This window comes from Dipodomys merriami, unplaced genomic scaffold, assembly GCF_024711535.1.
Source record: "Dipodomys merriami isolate MVZ:Mamm:240054 unplaced genomic scaffold, mDipMer1.0.p SCAF_71, whole genome shotgun sequence".
Taxonomy (NCBI): Eukaryota; Metazoa; Chordata; class Mammalia; order Rodentia; family Heteromyidae; genus Dipodomys; species Dipodomys merriami.
Genome location: NW_027206302.1, coordinates 4,024,511 through 4,050,239, shown reverse-complemented (window position 1 = coordinate 4,050,239; position 25,729 = coordinate 4,024,511). Strand labels below are relative to the sequence as shown.

At 41.0% G+C, this 25,729-nt stretch overlaps 1 protein-coding gene across 2 annotated transcripts in view; it reads left to right on the top strand.

Annotated features, from left to right (window-relative positions):
- The window catches only part of Kiaa0319l (KIAA0319 like), a 104,186-nt gene that overhangs the window by 43,788 nt on the left and 34,669 nt on the right, over positions 1–25,729 (top strand). For both annotated transcript variants that reach the window (XM_070008881.1, XM_070008880.1), the window contains exons 4-8: positions 10,938–11,163; positions 14,255–14,356; positions 19,309–19,406; positions 22,702–22,789; positions 24,514–24,606. In XM_070008881.1, the coding sequence (XP_069864982.1) occupies positions 10,938–11,163; positions 14,255–14,356; positions 19,309–19,406; positions 22,702–22,789; positions 24,514–24,606 (607 nt within the window). The remainder of the gene's footprint in view (positions 1–10,937; positions 11,164–14,254; positions 14,357–19,308; positions 19,407–22,701; positions 22,790–24,513; positions 24,607–25,729) is intronic.

The following is a 25,729-nucleotide window of genomic DNA, read 5'->3' as shown; positions in this document are numbered from 1 at the left end:
TAGAATCTCAGACATTGTAGGGTTTATGTCCACAACTTTTTTTTTTTTTTTTGGTCCAGTCATGGGGCCTGAACTCTGGGCCTGGGCGCTGTCCCTCAGCTCTTCAGCTCAAGGCTGTGCTCTACCACCTGAGCCACAGCGCCACTTCTGGCTTTTTTTCTTTTTGCTTATGTGGTGCTGAGGAATCGAACCCAGGGCCTCAGGCATGCAAGGCAAGTGCTCTACCACTGAGCCATCTTCCCAGCCCTATGTCCACAACTTTGTTTTGGTCTTTTTAATATCTTCTATGTCCCTACTATGGTTACTACAGTAGTAGTATCAATGAGGAGTATCTTCCAAAATTCCTAGTGGATACATAAAAATGCAAGTGCTACTCAACTCTGTGATAAAGTTTAATTTATAAATTAGGCACACTAAGAGACTTTTTTAGGCACATTTCTAACACTAACAAAATATCTGAGACAATCACCTTGTATGAAGGAATTGTTTGTTTACTTTGGATCACAGTTTTGAAGGTTTCAGGCCACAGTCAATTGGCTCGGTTTTCTTGGGCCATGGTAGGAGCTTGTGGCACAGTAGGACAGTTCACCTCATGGCAGTCAGGAAAAGAAGAGGCTGGAGTTCCAATATCCCCTTTAAGGGTACACCCTCTAACTTTCTCCAACCAGACCCTACCTCTTAAAGGTTCTACCTGTCATCATTTGACCTTTGGGAGACTTTCCAGATGCAAACTGTCACAGGGACTAATAGAGGTAGCTAACAATGTAGGATAGTTTCTGTGTTAAGTATAGCAAGGGCTTCCTGAGCATATTTGATACTGGAAATGCCTGCTAAGTGACTATGGGTAGGTAGCAAATATAAGGAGGCTATACTGCGCCAAGGGACCATTCATGTTCCAGATAGGATGAAGTGGGATGGCATGGAATTTCATCATGCTTCAGTTTAAAACCTAATCAACTATTTATTTCTGGAATTTTCCATTTAATATTTTCAGACTACACTGATGTTGGAAAACTGAATCCACAGAAAGGAAACATGGTTTAGGAGGAAGTATGATACAGATACACTTAACTTTCCATATATCTCCTACTTTTATGGTGCTGGAGATTAAATGCATGGCCTCATGTATGCCAGGCACTGAGCTACCATGGAGGAAAATATATGGAATATAATTATAATAATTATTTTAATATCACTGTCTAGTAGTTGTGGTATCTGTTTTATTGATGGTTTGGATTTGTTTGTTTGTTTGGCGTGGTACTGTGGATTAAGCCCAAGGTCTCATGCATATTAGGCAAGTACTCTTCCACTGAACTCCACCATAGCCCTGAATCAATTTTAGTTGAGATTTTTTTCTGGGCTGGGAAGGTGGCTCAGTGGTAGAGTGCTTGCCTTGCATGCATGAGGCCCTGGGTTCGATTCCTCAGCACTACATAAGCAGAAAAAAAGCTGGAAGTGGTGCTGTGGCTCAAGTAGTAGTGTTAGCCTTGAGCTGAAGAGCTGAGGGACAGTGCCCAGACCCAGAGTTCAAGCCCCACGACCGATAAAAAAAGAAAAAAGCGATTTTTTTTTCTTGTAACAGTATTTATTTTCCTACTTATTGTATGTCAGGTCTGTCTTTCTGTCTTTCTGTCTCTGTCTCTCTCTCTCTATTTCTCTTTGTGACGGTTCTTGAACTCAGAGGCTGGGTGCTATCTCTGAGGTTTTTGTTGTTGTTGTTTGCTTGTTTGTTTGTGCTTCACCACTTGAGCCATACTTCCACTTCTAACTTCTTGGTGACAGTTAATTGGAGATAAGAGTCTCACAGACTTTCCTGCCTGGGCTGGCTTCTGAAATCCTCAGATTTTCAGCCTCCTGAATATAGGGTTAAAGACATAATCCACTGGTACCTGGTAACCTTGTCAGGTTATTTTCGGTGAGATGTCAGATATTATTAATTTTATGATAGGATGCTAGATATTTTTGTGTTACCATGGGTGTTCTTGAGCTTTGTTTTGGTATGTGGCTAAACTGTTTAAAAATAAACTGATCCTTTCAAATTTTGCTTTTAAGTTTTGTCATATGAATTGAGGATTAGTTTTTCCACACTACTGAGGAAAGACCTTTATTGGTACCCAAATTGAGGTGCCATGAACTATAAAGTTTTTTATTCTGACTTTTTGGAATGGTTGCTATTCATAGTCCATGTAAATTTGAGTACTGTCTTTTTTTTTGGGGGGGGGGGCAGTCATGGGGCCAGAACTCTGGGCCTGGGCGCTGTCCCTCAGCTCTTCAGCTCAAGGCTAGCGCTCTACCACTTGAGCTACAACGCCACTTTCAGCATTTTATTTTTTGCTTATGTGGTGCTGAGGAATCGAACCCAGGGCCTCGAGCATGCAAGGCAAGTGCACTGAGCCACCTTCCCAGACCTTGAGTACTGTCTTATAATCCTTTTGGGTAGCTCTTTCCTTGGCCTTCAGTAGTTTCCTCTCATACAGAGAAGTTCAGTACTTGATTGAATAGCTGTGATGTCTTCTGCAGACCTTCAGAGTCCTGTCTCCTCTGCAAGACTCCTGGCTAGATCTCTTTAGCTCAGCAGATTGCCAATTTTTGCCTGGAGTGCTCCTTCCTGTGCGCCTTCCTACCACTCAGTTGGGACAACCATAGACTTCACCTCATTTCTCCTAGGAATTGCTGCTTTTCATCTTCTGATGTTCTGTATCTTAACATAATTTCATATATTTTGTCTTTTTTTAAAATTGTTTCAGGTAGGAGAATAAATATACTTTCTATTGCTTATTCTATCATAACTGGAAGCAGAAGTCCACCACATATTTGTTTTATTTGTCTCTCCCCATTCCTTTTTTGTTGTTGTTGGTGGTGGTTGTGAGACTTGAACTCTGGGCCTGAGCTCTTCAGCTCAAGGCCAGCACGCTACCACTTGAGCCACAGTGCCACTTCCAGTTTTCTGGTGGTTAATTGGAAATAAGAGTCTCAAGGACCTTCCTGCCTGGGTTGACTTTGGACCTTGGTCCTCAGATCTCAGCCTCCTGAATAGCTAGATTCTCCCCATTTCTTTTAAAAACTCACCTGTACACCTACTACTTGTTCAAGATTCACTGTAGGCTTCACTTTTTCTATAAAGCCTTCACTTCCCCAGGCAGGGCTTGGATGTTCCTAAGTGTTCCCACAGTGTGCTAACATTGTCATTGTATTTCCAGTCCAATAACATGATGCTTGTTATGTAAACTCAGTACTTCGAGGTATGTCTTGGGTCTAGTCTACCATCATCAATAGCTGCTGTACCATCCTCTAAGTATCAAGGGAGGTGTATACTTGTTTTCTTCCCTTCATTCACATTTAGTCCTCAGTTCTGTGAAATTTGGGTTCTACTGAAGCTATTCTTGCTTGCTTCATCAGTAAATTCACAGTTGCCTACTGTAACTCTCTCTGCCTCTCAGCCCTGATTTGCTTGGACTTCTGCTTTGTTTTGAACTGTTTGCAGTTTTCTCATTTCTTGTCATAGCACACTTTTCCTTCTTCTCATTCTAACTTCCTAGTCCATTTTGTAGGTCATTTCTCCTATTCACTACTTTTTTTTTTTTTTTTTGTCGGTCGTGGGGCCTGAACTCTGGGCCTGTGCACTGTCCCTCAGCTCTAGTGCTCTACCACTTGAGCCACAGCACCACTTCCAGCTTCTTCTGTTTATGTAATGAGGAATAGAATGCATATAAGACAAGTACTTTACCACTGAGTCACCTTCCCAGCCCTCCTATTCACTTCTTAAGCCTTTATTCCCAAGTACTCCCTTTTTTTTGCCAGTCCTAGGGCTTGAACTCAGGGCCTGGGCACTGTCCCTGAGCTTCATTTGCTCAGGGCTAGTACTCTACCACTTGAGCCACAGTGCTACTTCCAGCTTTTTCTGTTTATGTGGTACTGAGGAATTGAACCCAGGGCTTCATGCATATTAGATAAGTACCCTACCACTAGGCCATATTCCCAGCCCCAAGTATTCTATATTTGAACCTCTGTGTTTAAGTACACTTTTATTGTAGTTTGTCCTTTCCTATGGCTCCAGCTACTGTTACTGGGAACTTAAATTCAAGTTTGAGAGGTATTTTTGACTCAATATGTCTATAGCATAACGCTCTTGCTTTTTCCTTATAGTTGTTCTTCTGTAGTCTGTCCTTATTTTTGCTGCCGCTATAATCAGCCTCTCACTTAGGCTAGAAACATGGGTGTTATTTCAGACTCTTTTCCCCAAACCCCACATCCATTTTAGCCTCACGGATATTGCATCCTTAATATTTAATAATCTATCTCACAGAAGGCGTTTCCAGTAATGATGGTAGAATGAACTGGGCTCCTGAACCTCCACGATAATAATGATAAAATCTGTTTTAAAAATATTTAAAGGAATTGGAAAGTATCTAAAGGTAGATAAGCTAGAGAAAAGCTTAATTTAAAAAGTGGCAACTAGAAGTGATAAAAAATTATTGTGCATTTTTATTATTATTATTTTTGCCTGAGGGCATTCAACAACCTCACAGCATTGGAGAGTGGCAATGGGAAGTCCAGCCTTACTTTCTTTTGGTAGTTAAGCATAGAGTTCACAATATAAAAAGTCTCTAAAAATTTACTAGGAGAGCCTTGAAAGCAAGAAAATCACAGATGAGGGTGAATCCCATAACTGGAATATGCTCAAAAATCCCTGATCAAGGCTACAATGCTTATAAGAAATATGCTCATTATCTTACCCATGTAATTGTAACCCCTCTATACAGTATTTTCACAATAAAAAAAAGCATGTGAGGCTGGGAAGGTGGCTGAGTGGTAGAGTGCTTGCCTTGCATGCCTGAGGCCCTGGGTTTGATTCCTCAGCACCACATAAGCAAAAAGAAAAAAGCCAGAAGTGGCGCTGTGGCTCAAGTGGTAGAGCACTAGCCTTGAGCTGAAGAGCTGAGGGACAGCGCCCAGGCCCAGAGTTCAGGCCTCACAACTGGACCCCCCCCCCCCCAAAAAAAAAAAAAAAAGCATATAAATCCTGGAGTACTTACAGGAGACATGCAGTAAGGCGTGCCAACAAATGTTTCTGCAAAACTTGTATCATGATTTGATATCCTCGCTAGCCCAAAGTCTCCAAGCTTGACATTCTGCTTGCCATCCAGGAAGACATTGGCTGGTTTCAGATCCCGATGCAACCAGTATGGCTGCCATCACTTCGTTGATGACACTCCTTCAGAGCCAGTGTCATCTGAGTCGTCACTCGAAGAACAAACTCTTCCTCTAAGTACTGCCTGAAACCAAAGCCATCATATAAATGTAACTTCATATAAAAACATTACAGATATGGACAAGGTCAATTATTTAGTGTTTAAAATGTACAAATAGGGAAATAAATTACCTTTTTGTTTAAAAAAATCCCTGATTATATCTCAATAATATACTTTCATGGGGATTCCTAGAGGCCTAGAACAAAAACAGGCAGAGATCAAAGAGGCAGTCAATATGAGACCCTATCTTAAAAACAAAGTAAAAACAAAGGCCCAGGTGCTTGGTTCAAGTGGCACTTAAGTACATGAGATGTTCAAGATGAGTAATCATTAGGAAAACACAAGTGGAAAATCACACCGAGACGCCACTACATCTTTTAGAATGACTAAATTTAGAAGATACCCCACCGAATTGGCAAGGCTGTAAAATAACTGGAAGTCCCGCACTGGTACTGTGTCATGTTACAATAACTTGGAGAACTGTTTGGAAATATATCTATATCTATATCTATAATTTATTTATTTATTTAGTTTCTGTCGGTAGTGGGGTCAGAACTATGGGCCTTGGCACTGTCCCTCAGCTCTTCATCTAGAGGCTAGTGCTCTACCACTTGAGCCACAGTGCTACTTTCGGCTTTTTCTGCCTATGTGGTGCTGAGGAATTAAACCCAGGGCCTCATGCATGCAAGGCAAGCACTGTACCACTGAGCCACCATCCCAGCCCCTGGAAATATTTTTAAAATTTTGTTTGGTAGTGTTTATGTATTTATTTTGCAACAGTCCTAGGTCTGGAACTCAGGGCCTAGGTACTGTCCCTAAGCTTTTGTGCTCAAGGCTATCACTCTACACTTCCAGCTTTTTTGGAGATTAATTGGAGATAAGAGTCTCATAGACTTTCCTGCCTGGCTGATTCAGATCTCAGCCTACTGTGTACTTAGGTTTACAGGCATGAGCCCTTGTGCCCAGCAGGAATATTTTTTAGGAAGCTAAAGGTAGACCTTCTGTATGACCAGACATTCCATTCATAAGTATTTAAGATAAATGAAAGAATATATTTGTACAAAAACTTGTAGAGCAAAGACTTAGCAACTCAATTTGTAATATCTAAAAGTTGTAATCAACCCAAATGTTCATGAATAGGTTAATTAATAAACAAATCATGGTATGTTCATATAGTAGAACAGTACTCAGCACTAATAAGGAATAAATTTGATATACAGAACATGGATGAATAACCAAATAATGTTGTGGTAGTGTACGCTTTAATCACAGTGATCTGGGAGTCAGAAATTAGCAGGATCCTAGTTCAAGGTCAAATGTATTAGAAACTTATCAAGACTTCTGCTGGTGGTTTGCTCCTGTAATGGCAGCTACACGGGAAGCAAAGCATCTGAAAAACAACCAAAAGTAAAACAGAGTTGGGAGGTGTGGCTTAAGAGATAGAACACCTGCCTAGCAAACATGAGACTGTGAGTTCAAACTCCAGTACCACCAAAAATAAATAGGGAAAAATAAAACTGCTTCAGGTGGGGAACCAGTTGGAGGAAGAGGAGAGATTGATGGTGGGTGAACATAAAGTACATTTTGTATTTATTTACCCAAGAGAAATTAAAATTCTCACTTGACTGTTTCACTCAAGGCTGGCACTTTACCACTTGAATAATGCCTCTATTTCAGCTTTTTGTTGGTTAATTAGAGATAAGAGTCTTGGGGGGCTGGGAAGGTAGCTCAGTGTAGAGCACTTGCCTTGCATGCTCGAGGCCTTGGGTTCGATTCCTCAGCACCACATAAGCAAAAAAGCCGGAAGTGGGTTCGATTCCTCAGCACCACATAAGAAAAAAGCCAGAAGTGGTGCTGTGGCCCAAGTGGTAGAGCACTAGCCTTGAGCTGAAGAGCTGAGGGACAGCGCCCAGGCCCAGAGTTCAGGCCCCACGACCGGACCCAAGGAAAAAAAAAAAAAGAGTCTTGGGTTGGGAAGGTAGCTCAGTGGTAGAGTGCTTGTCTTGCATGCATGAGGCCCTGGGTTCGATTCCTCAGCACCACATAAGCAAAAAGAAAAAAGCCTGAAGAGATGAGAGATAGCGCCCAGGCCCAGAGTTCAGGTCTCACTACTGGACCCCCCAAAAAAAAAGTCCTAAGGTTTTGTCTGCCCAAGCTGACATCAAATCATTATCCTCAGATCTCAGCCTCCTGTGTAGCTAGGATTAGGGAATTGAGCTACCAGTACCCAGGATAGAAATCATACCCTTTTTGAGGGGCTGGGGGGATAGCTGGGGCTTGAACTCAGGGTCTAGGCACTGTCCCTGGGCTTTTTTGTACTTAAGCCACTGCTCCACTTCTGTCTTTTTGGTGATTAATTGGAGATAAGAGTCTCATGGACTTTACTGCCGAGGCTGACTTCAACCCATGATCCTCAGATCTCAGCTTCCTGAGTACTAGATTACAGGTGTGAGCCACCAGTGGAAATCATATTCTTGAGAGTATGGGGAGATTGCTCTGTCTCCCTTAGCAGTCAACAGATAGAGCCAGTGGATGGGCCTCTTCATAGACCTCCCATTCAAAGATCCATTGCTGCCCTGGCCTCAGGCTATGCAGTTCACGTCTAACTCGGAGGGGGAACTATGGAAAATGCCTAAGTTGGAGGTAAAGCTGTGGAAAATGTGCTCAAGTTGCCTGTTATGGTACCTCTGCTTTGTGGCCTGGTAAACATCTGTAGCTCTGCCTTTTGGGGTCTCAGTGCCTCTGATGGTGGCCTCTATTGGATATTAGGAGTCACCACTGCAGCTCTCCTGGATCAAAAGCAATGGCTGCCAGGCCAGTGCCTCTTCAGTGGTAGGCAATAGCAAGCCTTGGTTAGCTGGTACAGCCAAGTTTCCCAAGCCCATAGTATGACTTCCTGCCAGTTGAGATTCTCTGTGGGGTCCTGCCAGACACTTCCCTCTCCTCCACTACCTCTTAGGACTAACTGTAAAGTTATCTCTTATGACTGACTTCCAGGACAAAATGTCCTGTGAGTTGTTGAGCCATGATTGCTCCCTATCCCCTCAGTCTTCAGGAAGACTTAGCCCCAACAACAGACTCACTCTCAAGATGGTAACCTGCCCTTTGCCCTGTGGACTACAGGGCACCATGGAATGCCCTTTTTTAAACCAAGGCCAGTCTGTCAGACTTATGGTGTGGGATGCCTATCAAATCCCTGTAGTAGGATTTAGGCTTGCAGCTTGTTTGGGCTAATGTTGGCAGAGCATGGGCAGGACCATCTGATATTGCCATGTATTTCAGTCTTTGATTTCTTCTCCCCCAATTGGGAGAGCTAGAGGCTGCTTCTGAACTTCTTGCTGCTTTCCTTCTGCTGGGATAATTTCTCTGCAGTTTTTTTTCCCCTTCCCCATTACCTCTTTCAAGGTTTCTGGCTCCCTTTCTCTCTTCAGAATCTAGTCTTTTCTATGATACCAGGTTGTTCTTACTCATGGAAAGACAATGACGGATGCTTCAAATCTACCATCTTGACCTATATTCTTTTTTTTTTTTTTTTTGCTTTTAAAATGGCCCTTCTCCCTACCATCTCTGTCACCTAGAGAAAGGGGTGAAATACTCTCAGGTTGTTTCTTTGGTTTATTGTCTTTACAGGTATTTGCCATTTTTACTTGTTATATTCTTTTTTTTTTTTTATTTTTTTATTTTTTTATTGTAAAGATTCTATACAGAGGGTTACAGTTACATGAGTGGGGTAATGAGTACACTTCCTCTTGAACATTGTTACCTCCTCCATTGTTTTCTCCCTACCATCCCCTCCCTCCCTCCCTTCCCCAAGGTTCTTTTTTTTTTTTTTTTTGATTGTGATTAAGTGATTACTTAATTTCCGGAAATTCACAGTATTGTGGAATAATGATGCTCATTTAAAGTCACACGTTCATTCTAACTTTCCTGGAGCAAATTGTCTATCACAGTCTGTAATATATAACGGTGTTCATATGTTATATACCATACACGTGATCAGCAGCATGGGGATATTTAGTAGTGGTTCAACCAGATGAGTGGGAGTTCTTTGTTTCTTAAGTCCTGTTAGTTTTGTCATATCACCTAACATTTTGGATTTATCATCCGCTTATCAGGGAGACCATGTACTGTTTGTCTCTTCGTTCTTGGCTTACCTCGCTCAACATGATTCCTTCTAGCTCCATCCATTTCCCTGCAAATGCCATTATTTTGTCATTTCTAATGGCTGCATAATATTCCATTGTGTATAGATACCACAATTTTTGGATCCATTCATCTGTGGTGGGGCATCTAGGTTGTTTCCATATCCTAGCTATTGTGAACAGTGCTGCAATAAACATGGAGGTGCACGTGTCCTTGTATATTGGTTCCTGTTGTTCAGGATAGATGCCTAGAAGTGGTATGACTGGGTCGTAAGGGAGGTCAATCTTTAGCTTTCTAAGGACCCTCCAGACTGCTTTCCAAAGTGGTTGTATGAGTGTACATTCCCACCAGCAGTGTAATAGCGTTCCTCGTTCTCCACATCCCCTCCAGCATTTGTCGTTGGCTGATTTGTGGATGTGGGACATTCTGACTGGGGTAAGGTGGTATCTCAGGGTTGTCTTTATTTGCATTTCCTTCACCACCAGGGATGATGAACATTTCCTCATGTGTTTCTTTGCCATTTTTATTTCTTCATTTGAGAAGTCCCTCTTTAGTTCCCTTGCCCATTTAGTAATTGGTTTGTTGGGTTTGGGAGGGATTAGTTTCTTGAGTTCCCTGTATATACAGGATGTTAACCCCTTGTCTGATATATTGCTGGTAAATATTTTTTCCCAATTAGTTGGTTGTCTTTCTAGCTTGGTTGCGATAGCTTTATCTGTGCAGAAGCTTTTTATTTTAAGGTAGTCCCATTTGTCGAGTCTCTCTCCAATTTGTTGTGACCCTGGGACTCTGTTCAGGAAGTTCCTTCCTGTGCCTATTAGTTCAAGTGTCTCTCCTACTCTGTCCTGCAGTAGTTTCAGAGATTCAGGTTTAATGTTAAGGTCTACTTGTTATATTCTTAATTCTCTCTCTCTGACTAGTTGAGCTCAATGATTAATCTGATTTATGTTTTAGACTTCACAAGGCCTATTCCATAGTTGGATCTCAGTATTTGTAGAAAGATTGAAAATATTTTTTTAAATAAAAGTAAATGTGGTATGGTTAGTACTATTTCATTTAAACTAAATTTTTTGTGGTACTGGGGTTTGAACTCAGGGCTTTATGCTTGCTAGAGGAAGCACTTTGCCAGTTGAGCCATGCTTCCAGCCATAAACAAAACTTATATGTTTGAGCTGGCATACATTTGTGATAGGAAAGGCTTTTATAGTGTACTTTGAACAAGTTCACCCCCCTAAACAAAACTTTTCATATAGAAAAAAAAATACAGAGGATCTTGATCAGCTTTTTTGTTTTTGCAGTTCTAGGGATTGAACACAGAGCCTTACACATGCTAGGCAGGCACTTTTACCACTGAGTTAACTCTCCAGCCTTTTATATATTAAAAATTTAACAAAATTTTTCTTTGGGTGGTGAGATTAATTTCTATAAAATTTTTTGTACTTCATGAAATCATTTAATGTGATTAATCATTTAATCATGAAACATAACCTGCTATAACTTTATTTTTTTCTTTTGTTCAAATTAATTATTTGCATTTTTTAGGTCCACGGGGCAGTTACAGTTTCCAGTCTCTTAAACATAAACACGGCAGAGATTCCTGTTTCAGTTCATCCCGAAATATCAGAGGAACCTGGGCCTAAACCCAGCACTCAGCAAGTAACAAGTCATGGGAAGATCCAAACTGCTGTGCCTCTTCCAGTGGCTCCTTCTTACAGTTATGTCACCCCCACACCTCAGGCCCCTTTGCAGAGCACCACACCAAACCCAGGTGAGGTCCTTAACTTACGCCCTTGGAGACAGGATGGAAAAGTGAAGCATTTGATCAGAGCGTTCCCTCTTAAGAGGAAAGAACAAAGAGAGTCTTGACTTGAATGCTATATGTATATTAGAGAAAGAAATAATCACATTTTAGTCCCCTGTGATCATGGTAGTGGAGATTCTTGACCTTGTCCTTAGTAGGTTTCTGGCCTATGGAATTTAATGAGGCTCATTTTCTCAGAGCCAGATTCTATTGTAACTTAAGGCACAAGATTCAACTAAGTGATGGCAGGAGTCAAACAGAAGTTTCTGGGAAGGAAGGATTGGATAAGAATACCTGTTTGCCTGTGAAAAGGATGGTTGTAGGTCAGGTATCTATCTTTTTTGTTTTTGTTTTTTTGTTTTTGGGTCAGGTTGTGGGGCCTGAACTCTGGGCCTGGGCACTGTCCCTCAGCTCTTCAGCTCAAGGCTAGCGCTCTACCACTTGAGCCACAGTGCCACTTCCGGCTTTTTTCTTTTTGCTTATGTGGTGCTGAGGAATCAAACCCAGGGCCTCAGGCGTGCAAGGCAAGCACTCTACCACTGAGCCACCTTCCCAGCCCGGTCAGGTATCTATGTAGGGATTGAACCTAGGAACTTGAACATGATCCAGCCACACCCCCAATTGTTTTGTATTGTATTTTGTTTTTGAGATAGAGCCTCCTTGCCTGCCTGCTCTGGCCTTCAACTTGTGATCCTACCTCTGCCTTTTGAATAGCTTGTATTACAGGGATCCATCACTGTGCTTGCCTGAGCATCTTTCTTTTCTCCTTATAAGGAGATTTATACCTAGTATATTGCTTTAAGAAGTCTGGGCCTAGCTAGGCGCTGGTGGCTCATGCCTGTAATCCTACCTACTCAGGAGGCTGAGATCTGAGGATCAAGGTTCAAAGCGAGCAGGAAAGTTCATGAAACTCTTATCTCCAATAAGCCACACGGAAAACCTGAAGTGGCCCAGAATTCAAGCCCCATGACCAACGAAAAAAAAAGAAGTCTGGGCCTTATGGGTGCAGCATTTAGGTATTGGGGGGAAATGATTCATTGTTGGCTAATAGGTAACCCAGAGAAAGCTAGGAAGGTGACACAAATCCATCAAAAACAAATTTAAATTTCTTAAAATTTTACAGAGTTTCCTTTGGTGACAATCTGACATGAAATTTTAGGGTTTCAGTCCTCAGTCACCAAAGTAATTTTTGTATTTGCACAGAATATCTGTTTTTTTTTTTTTTTTTGTCGGTCATGGGCTTGAACTCTGGGCCTGGGCGCTGTCCCTCAGCTCTTCAGCTCAAGGTGAGCGCTCTACCACTTGAGCTATAGCGCCACTTCCGGTTTTCTAGTGGTTTATTGGAGATAGGAGTCTCACTGTCTTTCCTGCCTAGGCTGGCTTTGAACCTCGATTCCCAGATCTCAGCCCCCTGAGTAGCTAGGATTACAGGCGTGAGCCACCGGCGCCCGGCTAGAATATCTGTATATTTTTGTAAAATTGTAGAGGCTGGGTTGTACTGTGTTTCTTAGCCACTTTTTAGTCCATTGTATTTTCTCTGAATATAATGATTTCTTTTTTTTCTTTTTCTTTTTCTTTTTTTTTTTTAATGAAAGTTACTTCAACAGTCTCTTGTTCTATCTCTTGGGAAATCCAGTGGCTGTGGCTTTCATAAAGGATGGTTTCATTTTTCTCCAGTTGCAATGTTCCCAAGCAGAGACAGATAAATCTCACATTTCTTATTTGTCTAGGAGCCCTCTTCACCTCCATCTTGAAATATGAGTTTGCCAGTCTGTTGTTTGCTTTAAGTTCTCCTAATACTGAGCTCATGTACCAAGTTGACAGTTATTTTCAGAGAAATAAGGTTTATGTAATCAGTGGTTCTCAGTGGTCTGCAGATGCTTTTACTTGCTACAAGTGACATCCAGTGGGTAGAGGCCAGGAATACTGCTGCCTGTCTTGCAGTGTTCAGGACAGTCTCTTGCTCCAAATTATCAGTAAATTCCCAACAAAGAACTATCTAGTTGAAAATGTTAATAATGCCAAGGGAGAAACCCTGGTAAATGAGAAATCTGATGAAGGACATTATATAGCTATTTGCTGACTTGAGTGTTCCAAAAGTTCTTGTTGCCCAAAAGTGTATTAATTTGTACTAAAATCGTCTGGTATAATTTCCTGGAGCATTGAAGCTGGAAACAAAATGCTGTATTTAGAATACAGAAAGGCAAGGGTCCCAATTGAAAGAAAAATCACTCTAACAGAAGCCCTAAGAGTGGTTCCTGGTCTCTGTGGAATGCAAGAGTGAAAGTTAATTCAACTAGAAGCAGAATTGGGTGGAAAATGTGAGAGGATGAGAGCAAGTGATGGTGTAGGAACTTGGCCTTAAACATGGTGCAGAAGTGGGAGTCTTAAGTAGGAGAATAACATGGTGAGTATTTTAGAAGACTAGTGGTGATAGGTATTATAGGAAGACAATACCCTGGAATAGGGAGAGCTCAGAAAAGGGAGGCCAATTAAGATTATTGGAATCATCTAAATTTGAACAATGAGTCAATAGTTGTAGCAATTAAGTTGAAAAGAGTAAGGCAAGCCTTGTGACTGGCATTTGCCTTTCTTGTGTGTTGTATTCAAAAGTTATTTATCTATATGAAGGTTGTCCTTGAAATAGAACTTGAACTCTTTTGAAAGTATATATATATATATAATTTAGTGACAGAGCTTAGTTAAAATATAATGGAGGAAAAGCCTGAGGAAAAGGAGGAAAAGTTAAATCTAGTGTCATGATAACCAAAAGGTTTAAGGTAGAGGCAGTCAACAGTAGATGCCAACAAAGTGCCAGAAGGAGATTGAGTTCTTAGCTTTGTGAAGAAGCAGCTCATCAATGACCTTGAGAGGTTCTTTTCATTTGAGGGGGAAAAAAAAGGTACAGAATCAACTGTCAGGGGATTAGAGTAGAGAAATAATTAGCAAATCATGGCTGTCGCTAAATATCATTTGGGAAAAGAATTGGGATCATAAAGAAAAGAGAGAAATGGCACAACTGGATCTGTTTATCTCTGGTTATTTACTTTTTTTTTAGTTGTAAAGGAACTGGTGGTATCTGCTGGAAAAAGTGTACAGATGACCCTGCCTAAGAATGAAGTTCAGTTAAATGCGTATGTTCTTCAAGAACCACAGGAAGGTAAAAATCCCTTTACACTTAGAGAATGTTTCAGTTTACAGTGACATCCATATACATCAAGTGCAAGTGGTTTATTCTTTTTTTTGGGGGGGGGTCCGGTCGTGGGGCCTGAACTCTGGGCCTGGGTGCTGTCCCTCAGCTCTTTAGCTCAAGGCTAGCGCTCTACCACTTGAGCCACAGCACCACTTCTGGCTTTTTTTCTTTTTGCTTATGTGGTGCTGAGAAATCGAACCCAGGGCCTCAGGCATGTAAGGCAAGAGCTCTACCACTGAGTCACCTTCCCAGCCCAAGTGGTTCTTTTTATTTATTTATTTATTTATTTTATTTTTATTTTTTGTGAACATACTGTACGGAGGGGTTACAATTACATGGGCAAGATAATGAGTAACCAAGTGGTTAATTCTTTAAAACAGTTCTGTGATTATTGGATGTAGCATGCAGATATACAAACATTCTTGTAATATAAGAGACAATATAATATAGGACTTGAGAGTACAGGCTTTTTGTTTTTGTTTGTTTTTTGAGGAACCAGTGCTGATGATAGAACCCAAGTCTTTCCTAAGCAAGTACTTTGTCTCTGAGCCCTGTCCCTAGGATAGAGGTCTTAATATCAAGCCTGGATTGAAATCTCAGCTCAGCCAGACTTTACTCAATGATTTAAGCAAGAGACTTTTCTGAGTTTCTATTTTTTTAAAAATAAAATGTGAGTAATAATTCCTAATTTATAGGGTTATTTTAAGAGTAATGAGATAGTATAACGTGGCTTAGTTCAGTGCCTAGCATATAGCTAATGCTCATTAATATAGGTTGTATATATTAGATTGTGTTATACAGTTAAAGGGGAAGAAAAGTAGGCTGTCAGTTGTGTCCCTGAGCTCATTTGCTGAAGGCTAGTGCTCTACCACTTTGAGCCATAGCACCACTTCAAGTTTTCTGATGGTTAATTGGAGATAAGAGTGAGGGACTTTCCTGCCTGGGCTGGCTTTGAACTGTGATCCTCAGATCTCATCCTCCTGAGTAGCTAGGATCTTGAATTTTTGTCTCTGTAATCCTGTATATCTGGGATTATAGGCACATAATACCATACCTGACTAAATTGGTTGACAATTGGCTTTGAACCACAATCCTCCCAATAATTTAGGATTGCAGACATAAACCACTGAATCTGACACCTCAATCTATCTTTTTTTGGGGGGTAGGGGTCCGGTTGTGGGGCCTGAACTCTGGGCCTGGGTGCTGTCCCTCAGCTCTTCAGCTCAAGGCTAGCACTCTACCACTTGAGCCACAGCGCCACTTCCGGCTTTTTCCCCCCTGCTTATGTGGTGCTGAGGAATTGAACCCAGGGCCTCAAGCATGCAAGGCAAGCGCTCTACCACTGAGCCACCTTCTAGACCTAAGCGCTCTACCACTGAGCCACCTTCTAGACCTTTTTTTTTTTTTTTTTTTTTTTTTTTTTTTTTTTTGTGAAAACACCATACAGAGGGGTTACATGAGCAAGGTAATGAGTACATTTCTTATCAAGCATTGTAGCCTCCTCCTTTGTTTCCCCTTCCCATCTCTTCCCATCTGCACATTTCCCCCCCCCCACCCCCAATTGCACCAAAGTTGTAAAGTTCAGTTTTTTTTCTTTTCTTTTTTTTTTTTTTTGTCGGTTGTAGGGCTTGTACTCTGGGCCTGAGCACTGTCCCTCAGCTCTTCAGCTCAAGGCTAGCACTCTGCCATTTGAGCTACAATGCCACTTCCAGTTTTCTGGTGGTTTATTGGAGATAAGAGTTTCACAGACTTTCCTGCCTGGGCTGGCTTTGAACTGCGATCCTCAGATCTCAGTCTCCTGAGTAGCTAGGATTACAGGCGTGAGCCACTGGCGCCCGGCTTGAAGTTCGGTTTTCGACATAATGTCTTGTACATCTCATTATTACAATGGGTCCACCTGTATCCCTATTTAAACAATTTGTTTTTTCCCTTCCCCTCCACAAATAATATCAACATCAAATACAGTGAAAACAGGGGTTATATGTTGGGGGAGGGACATAAAAACAACAAAGAAATATCTTATAAATACCTTATAAATATGTTAGAAACAATAGCAAGAAAGAAAAACCATTTGAGTGCTTATCTTGGGGTTCATTTCGCCTAACATCAACTTACCTGACCATGTCTGCTTGTCTCAGACATATACTAGTTATTGCAAATAAGAGAAACCATGGGACCTATGTTTCTTTGAGCCTGCCTTACTTCACTTAGTATTATTTTTTCCAAGTCTTTCCATTTCCTAACAAATGGCGCAATGTCATTCTTTCTGATGGAGGCATAGAATTCTATTGTGTATCCAACTATCTTTTCTTCCTCAGATGTTTTCTTTTTTGTTTGTTTGTTTGTTTTGGGGCCTGAACTCTGGGCCTGGGCGCTGTAAGTTGTAAGTTATTTATTTATTTATTTATTTTTGGGTCTGGTCATGAGGACTGAACTCTGGGCCTGGGTGCTGTCCCTCAGCTCTTCAGCTCAAGGCTAGCGCTCTACCACTTGAGCCATAGTGTCACTTCCAGCTTTTTTCTTTTTGTTTATGTGGTGCTAAGGAATCGAACCCAGGGCCTCAGGCATGCAAGGCAAGCACTCTACCACTGAGCCACCTTTCCAGCCCCTGTAAGTTGTGAGTTATAAGTGTAAGTTATAATAAATTGATTTGATTGCCCTTAAAGATTTAGGTGAGGAAAGATTGTCCTTAAACTGAATACTTCTGCTTTTTCTTTTTTTCTTTTTCTTTCTTTTCTTTTTTTTTTTTTTTTAATTAAGTTTATTTATTTTTTTTTAATTGTATTTTATTTTATTTGAGAACATACTGTACAGGGGGGCTACAATTACATGGGCAGGATAATGCATACATTTCTTACCAAGCATTGCAGCCTCCTCCTTTGTTTACCCTTCACTTCCCTTCCCCGCCTCCCCCCTCCCCCCACCCAATTTTACCCCCCTCCCCCCACCCAATTATACCCCCCTCCCCCCTCTTTCTTTTCTTTAATTTTTATTTTTTGTGAACATACTATACAGAGGGGTTACAAATACATGGGCAGGATAATGCGTACATTTTTTTTTTTTTTTTGGGTCGGTCGTGGGGCTTGAACTCTGGGCCTGGGCGCTGTCCCTCAGCTCTTCAGCTCAAGGCGATCGCTCTACCACTTGAGCTACAGCACCGCTTCCGGTTTTCTGGTGGTTTATTGGAGAGAGGAGTCTCACAGTCTCTCCTGCCCGGGCTGGCTTTGAACCGCGATCCTCAGATCTCAGCCTCCTGAGTAGCTAGGATTACAGGCGTGAGCCACCAGCGCCCGGCCGGCCGGCCGTACATTTCTTATCAAGCATTGCAGCCTCCTCCTTTGTTTACCCCTCACATCCCTTCCCAGCCTTCCCCCTCCCCACCCAATCCTCCCCCTTCCCCCCCTTTCTTTTCTTTTCTTTTTTTTTTTTTTTTTTGCCAGTTGTGGGGCTTGAACTCTGTGCCTGGGCACTATCCCTCAGCTCTTCAGCTCAAGGCTCTCTACCACTTGAGCCACAGAGCCACTTCCTGCTTTTTTTTTTTTCTGCTTATGTGGTGCTGAGGAATGGAACCCAGGGCCTCATGCATGCGAGGCAAGCGCTCTACCACTGAGCCACCTTCCCAGCCCCTACTTCTGCTTTTTGTGTGAAAGATATACTGGGCTCACTGGGTTGTTTTATTTTCCAGTACTGGGGATTAGGCCTGTGGCCAGCCATATGCATGCTAGGCAAGCACAATGTCACAGAGCCATGTCAAACCTGTATTTGCATATGCATTTCACTGTGTTGCTATCATCTTGTAGATCTCTATTTCAAAATAAATCAGTTCAGGAACAGATTTCTTTCAACTTTCTTTTGCCCAGTTTATTAGCCTTAATCAGATGCTTGCCCCTCCTGACCTGACTTGATTATTTGTTGTCAGTGGCTCTCAGAATACTAGTTTAGTAGAGGAAAGAAGATCTTGAATTCTAAGCTTAAAAAATAAAATCTGGTCTTCAGGTGAAGGATGTCTTAGAATTAGGTTCTGCTTGCTAACTTTTAACATTTGAACTCATGAAATAAAAACATGATTGTACTCTACTAAGCATTTGAGGTTTCTGGTTTCTTTTTTTCCCCAATAGCATAAACCAAACCTCCCTACTAAATCGTATCCTTTCCTTGACAGAATTTTTTTTTTTTTTCAAAAAATGGTAACTTTTACTGAGGAGAGATTCCATTTAGATAGCAGAATTCTACCCTGTACTATCCAGTGATACAGTCTGAGCTGCAAATGCGGACCATTTAATGCTCCATTTGATCTTAATTAATTTCAGTGGGGCCTGTTTTAAATGGGCCATGCCCTACCATCTTCTGCAGTGTGTTATTTAGCTCAGCAGGAATGAAGTAGCTCTTTTAACTCACCAGGGTGTGATGACCTCAGTGAGAGGAGCATTGTTAGCTCTCTGTAAAACAGCTATTTTTGAACCATGTTATTTAGAAGTCATTGCTGTTCTTTGTTGCAAAAGAAGTTTTGTAAGAAAATGGCCTTTGTTCCCAATGAGTTCATCTATAGTGGTTGGTAGGACATGTATTTTCAGTGAGATGCCATACCATGAGCATCCTGTTTTTTTTGTTTTTTTTGTTTTTGTTTTTGTTTTGTGGGGGGGGAGTGTTGGCCTGAGGATGGGTATTAGGGGTAAGAATGAGCACAGATGAGAGAGAGTGGAAGAAGCTGAGATAGTGACTGAGTCAGCAGAATCCACCCTCCCTGTCAGCTTCTGGAATGGTTTCCTTATAGACCGTGGAGTACAATCTTAAAAACGAAGGCTTTGTCAAGACTTAGAAGGGTTTGTTATTGGCAGACTTTAGCAAAGATTTGTTATTGGCAGCTTCTTTGTGTGTAGGTGTGTGTTTTCATGATTTTTGTAACTGCCCTTCTATAGGAGAAACCTACACCTACGACTGGCAGCTGATTACTCATCCTAAAGACTACAGTGGAGAAATGGAAGGAGAACATTCCAAGGTCCTGAAACTGTCCAAGGTGAATTTGCCTCCTTTTACTCTCAGGGCTATTTAAAATGGATAGGGTAGAATTCCCTTTCTATACTTAGGGTAGGACCAGTCTTTCAGAAGTGAATCCATCAAAAGTCAGACTGGAGGTCATCTAGTGTTGGTTGGTGTACAACTCTCAAATGTTCACTTCTCATGAGAATACTACTAGCATGGTAGTGATTGATCACTACAAATATTATATACCAAGCAGCTTTGAAGGCTTAATATAACTAAATTAGAATTTAGAACATGAGCTAGATTATTGTGGCCACATAACTGTGTACATTGACTCAATCCCTTTGGGATTCAGTATTGTTAGTGAGAGCCATAAAAATGTTCATATTCTTTGGTTCAGCAATCCCACTGATTTATTGTTTCAATAGCTGTTCATTGTGCCCTGGTTATGATATAAATTTGTGATTATCCAGTGAATTATTCATAATCTTAATGTTGAAGGACAATAGAGTTTAGGTGACATTGATAGGAAGTAGATCATTATAACAGATGATACACTAGGTCAGTGCAGAGAAGACTGAAGACCTAAGGTTTAGAGTAGACTATTTAGATTTTACCTACTTGGGTCATGAAAGGTGGGTAAAGAGTAGAGGGAGAGTACCCTAAGTAAAAGAAGCAGTTTGTCTACTGAAACAGACATGAGATAGGAAGTGTGGAAAAGGACTGACTGACTGGCCCTACTGGACTCTAAGATAGGCCAAGGATGCAGGGCCAGGTCACACAGAACCTTGTATGTCCAATTAAGGTCTTGGACTCTTACTTAGAGGAGATAGGGGGCCTTTGAAAGACATGTTTAGGTTTTCAGTGTAGAAAGATCATCATGTCCACAAGTGGAAGAATATAAGACTCAAAGTAGGGATACCCCTGAATAATCTATTTAAAAACTTAGGTGGAAGTTATGTTTTTTTTGAGTAAAATAAAACAAAAATAACAACTAAATAGTGAGGTGTGATAGTGTTTGTCTATAATTCCAGCACTTGGGAAGCAGAGGCAGGAGGGTGTAATTTTTGAGGCCAATCTGGGCTACATAGTGAGACCCTGTATCCAATAAAGCAAAAAGAAAGGGTGGGGAAGGAAAGAAAGGGGTTAGAGAGGGAGGGAGAGAGAAGAAAGAGAGAAAAGAAAGAAAGAAAGAGAGAAAGGAAGGGAGGGAAAGAAGGAAGGAAGGAAAGAAACTACTTCTTGAGCTCATACCACATGTCAGACATGATGCTTGTTGTTTTACTCACTTATTTCTCTTAATTTCCATAACATAGGCATTACTATTCATTTTACAAATAATAAAACTAAAACTCAGAAAAAATTCACAAAGCTCTTAATGGTGGGTTTGAACTGGAGCCTCTATTTCTAAGCCCAAACTTTCATACTTGCTGTGAGGAATGGTTAAGACCTAAGGTGATGGGTGTGTATGGAGAAAAAATTTGGAAGACATCTTCATGAAACTGATGATCAGTGAATTCGATGGAGGTGTTGGGGAAGCGAAGCCTAGCTAGGATAGTCTAGCTTTTTGGCTTAGGCATGTGGGTGGATGTTCACTAAAATGAGGAGCACAGAAGGAGAAACAGGTTGGGAGAAGATGATTAATCTTTTTTGGGGCAGAGTGAATTTGAAGTACCTTTGAGACATTGAGTGGAATTGTCCTGTTAGTAGGTAGGGGAAAGGAGTTAGACATACCAGGAGACTGGTCTGGGCTAAAGAGATAAATTTGCACATCAATGTCAAATAGATGATAATTGAAGCCATAGTCATAGCTAAGAGCAGATCGAGTATGTGGAGGGAAGAAATAAGTGGGCTAAGGTAGTAGTCCTGGGCATGCTGACATTGAGGGAAGAAATGAGGTGACAGCCCAGGAAGAAAAAAGGTAGTATAAAACACTACTTTGGCCAGTTACCAAAAAAAGATAATTTAAAAGAAACAAAAGCTTTATTTTCCTCAAAGATGTTTATTATAGTAGTATATAATGACAAAAAGTTGGAAACAACCTAAATTTCCAACAATGTAGAATGTTTACATGAATTATGATACATTTTTCCATATATTATGCCATAGTCATTCAAATGGATATTTAAAAAATTATATCATAATGGGAAAGGGATTCATGCTAAATGAAAGGAAGAAAGAACAATAAAAAGTTCTATACCTTGATTTTTTTTTGTTTTTGTTTTTGTTGGTTGGGTTGGGGGCCTGAACTCTGGGTCTGGGCGCTATCCCTCAGCTCTTCAGCTGTAGACTAGCATTCTACCACTTGAACCTCAGCCCCACTTCTGGCTTTTCTGCTTATGTGGTGCTGAGGAATCAAACCCAGGGCCACATGCATGCAAGGAAAGCACTCTACCACTGAGCCACCTCCCCAGCCCCTACCTTGATTTTGTAAAATTAGACCCTGGATACTTTTGAAATTTGAGCTCCTGGAAAGTAGGGGTCTTACTTGTTCATCTCTAAACCTCAAGCCTGGAACAGTGACTCATATGCAATTGTCTCTCAAGAAGTGTTTGAATCAATGAACTGGATAAAACTATTTTTTTTTTGGTATGTGGTCAGAGATGGAAATAGAGAAATAGGAAGTATTGGCATGTTAAGGTAGGAAGTATAAGTATGTTAGTGAGATGGTAGACGAGTTTATTGTTTCCCCCCTTTTTATTATCTTCATACTGTTAGTGGAAATTGGGAGGAAAAATTTTCACATACTTGGCAACTATTTGGTATTTTTATAAGATGTTTTTCTTTCAAGAGATGATTATTTTATTTCATAACTGTGAAGTAGGATGGTTGGGCCCTTAATGTTCTTCTGAGAAGAAAATGAGAGTACAGAGAGATTGTAATCCCTTCTGTTGTTCTAGAGGTAGCTACAAATAAGACTCACAGTAAAAACTCTTATTTTTTAATAGTTTAGCTCATTCTGTAATAGCTATGGCTAGTTACTTCCATTTTGGAAATAGGGCAGAAAAGAGTACAAAATTCAGCATGGGAAAGCTCAGATCCATATAGTATCTAATACAATTGCTGCTCTTTGGGCTGGGAAGGTGGCTCAGTGGTAGAGTGCTTGCCTTGCATGCTCGAGGCCCTGGGTTTGATTCCTCAGCACCACATAAGCAAAAAGAAAAAAGCCGGAAGTGGCGCTGTGGCTCAAGTGGTAGAACGCTAGCCTTGAGCTGAAGAGCTGAGGGACAGCGCCCAAGCCCAGAGTTCGGGCCCCACGGCCAGACCCAAAAAAAAAAACAATTGCTGCTCTTTGTGGTTGTCTAAAAGATCTTCTCTCACTTCTGCAGCTGACTCCAGGCCTGTATGAATTCAAAGTGATTGTAGATGGTCAGAATGCCCATGGGGAAGGCTATGTGAATGTGACAGTAAAGCCAGGTATGTGTTTCAATCCCTGGCCATGTCCCATTGCTCCCTCTGCAGGACTTGTAAGGACAAGGAGATTAGACTTTGGGATTTACAATTCACATTATTATTATTTTTTTATGTATTTACTGGGCAGTTCCTGGTTCAGTGTAGTATAAGATTATAGCAGCACAGTACATATTTGTTCTAAGAGTAATAGTTGGAACACTGGGCTGGGCAGGGAGATATTAGTCTTCAGGTCCATAGTGCAGTATTGCCTGATCTACCTGTCTACCACAGAACTACTTCTCCAAGTAGGCCCTGCTGAGAAAAGACCATATGTTGTAATTAAGAAACCCAAGAAAGCCAGTACCACTGCTCCGGAAGGTAAACCAGTCAAGTGACTAGTTCTGTCTGGTTGCTTTCTAGAGATGTAGTTCTTTGAACACAGAGTTCCTCATTTAAATCTAGTTCTTTCACCTTGGAAACCAAATCCATTCAGTCATGCTTTTTAAATGAGTCACTGTTGGTAGATCACAATGCAGTTACAAGGTATCCTGTTTGGTATTTTCAGAGAAATTTTAAAGACATTGAAGAGTGGTACATGTATTATCACTAATGCAGCTTTCTGTCTTTGTTGGTAATTGATCTTTTCATTTCTTGGGCTTTGAACCCAAGTCTTTTTACTTTTTTTTTTTCTTGGATGCTGGTCCTGGGGCTTGAAATCAGGGCCTGGGCACTGTCCCTGAGCTTTTATGCTCAAGGCTAGTGTTGTATTACTTAAGCCACAGCTCTCTATCTGGCTTTTTGGTGGTTACTTGGAGAGAAGAGTCATGGATTTAACTGCCTGTGCTAACTTCAACTCTCAAATCTCAGTTCACAGGCATGAACCAGTGGTGCCTGGCTGCCTTTTCACCTTTTAAAAAGTGGGTTGTGGGTGTAGCTCAGTTGTAGAGCACTTATCTAGCATGAATGAAGCTCTGGGTTAAATCCTCAGCATGGTGAAAGTGGGGAGAAGGAGTGGGATCAAATGGTCATGCTGATCATAGCAATATCTTTTTCTCAAAGAAAATGATGGAAGTTTTGTAGCTCAGTCATTTAGGTGGACCGGAATGGTTTGTGACCTTCCTTTCACTCAGCCAGTTACCTCACACACAAACTCAAATCAGAGATGGTTAAGATGGTTTACTTGCCTAGGTTCTTAATGCGCAAGCTTTTTCATTGTCTACCTCTAATCAGAATATCCTGAAGGCAGTCATTGGTGGCTATTATACTGTTCATGAGTTGGACATACATCAGCATTGAAAGAATGCACAGGGACATGTGGTAGCACTTCCTGTAATCCCAGAATGCAGGAGGCTGAGACATAAATCACAATTTTGAGACTAGCCTGGGCTACATAGCAAGACCCTGTCTTAAGTAGGAAAAAAGCACAGGCTTAGGTTTGGAAGATGCTATAATACAGTTTTAAGTGTCTTAGGTTAAGAATGGCCACTTGGTTTTGATGCTTCAGCCATCTGTTATGTAATGGATACTGACTTCTAAATCCCTCAGATATAACCTCACCTTTAAATAACTGGCTAATTTATTTATTTTGAGACAGGGTCTCACTAGATAATCCTGGCTGGACTTGAATTTAGGATCCTCCTGCCTCTGCTTCCCAAGTGCTGGGATGATAGGTTTGTTCCACCGTGCCTGCCTTACCTCCTGTAGTTTATAACACTCCTTTCCAACTTCTTCTGGATCATTTCTTACAGAGCCCCGGAAGAATCAGCCTCCTGTTGCTATCGTGTCACCTCAGTTCCAGGAGATCTCGCTGCCAACCACTTCTACGGTCATTGATGGCAGCCGTGAGTCCTTGTCTAAGCGTGATGTAAAAGAGCATTCACAGTGTACTCTTAGACGATTTGGGGCCAGCTCTGTCTTAGACTGTGTTATAAGAATACCAAGTATTGAAGCAACTGATAAGATAGTAGCCAGCTTGCCAGGCTCTACTTAAAATCCCATGTGGCTTGCTTGAAGTAATATCTTTGATTTGAGGTGGTAAGACAGTAAGATTGCGCATATATTTGCAATTACTTTAGTTGATTCTTTTTTCTTTTCTTTCTTTCTTCTTTTGTTGTTGTTTTTTTTTATGCAGAGTCCATATGTGATATGAGAGGTTCTTTTATTTTTTGGGGGGGGTCCGGTCGTAGGGCCTGTACTCTGGGCCAGGGCGCTGTCCCTCAGCTCTTCAGCTCAAGGCTAGCGCTCTACCATTTGAGCTACAGCACCACTTCTGGCTTTTTTCATAGCACTGGATTCTTTTCTTGTTTTGGATAGAAATACTCAACTGAAAGTTGACTAATATATAAAGGTATTCATTGAACAGAATGATGGCATGCCTGTATCCTAACTATCCAGTTTCTTCCAGCTTTCTGGAAAGAAAGACCTTTCTTCCATAGGTCTTTTATGCATATATAAGAAAATATGCATATAGTATTCATCCATCCTTGTTTATATACATGACACATTATAAGTAATTTTTATATATGAAGTTTGTTTCTGTATTAGAGAATTTTCTGAAACAATGCATGAACTACTTATTCATCCTTGTAATAGAGAACACCGTATCATATTAATGTATAATTTCATTGTGAAAATATGTGCTTGTTTTTAATCTCTATTGATGACCATTTAGATTACATTAATTCTTAGATTCTTTATTTCTTTAAATTAATATTATAAACAATATTATCTGAACAAACTTATCAGTATGATTTCTAAAATATGTGCAAGTTTATCTTCAGGATAAATTCATAGAAGAATTGCAGAAGCAAAGATAAATGTTGCCAAAGCACTTATTATACAGTAATGAGTTATATCAGCCTATGCTTCTACCATGATAATTGATTTTTTTTTTGGGGGGGGGGGCCCGGTGGTGGGGCCTGAACTCTGGGCCTGGGCGCTGTCCCAGCTCTTCAGCTCAAGGCT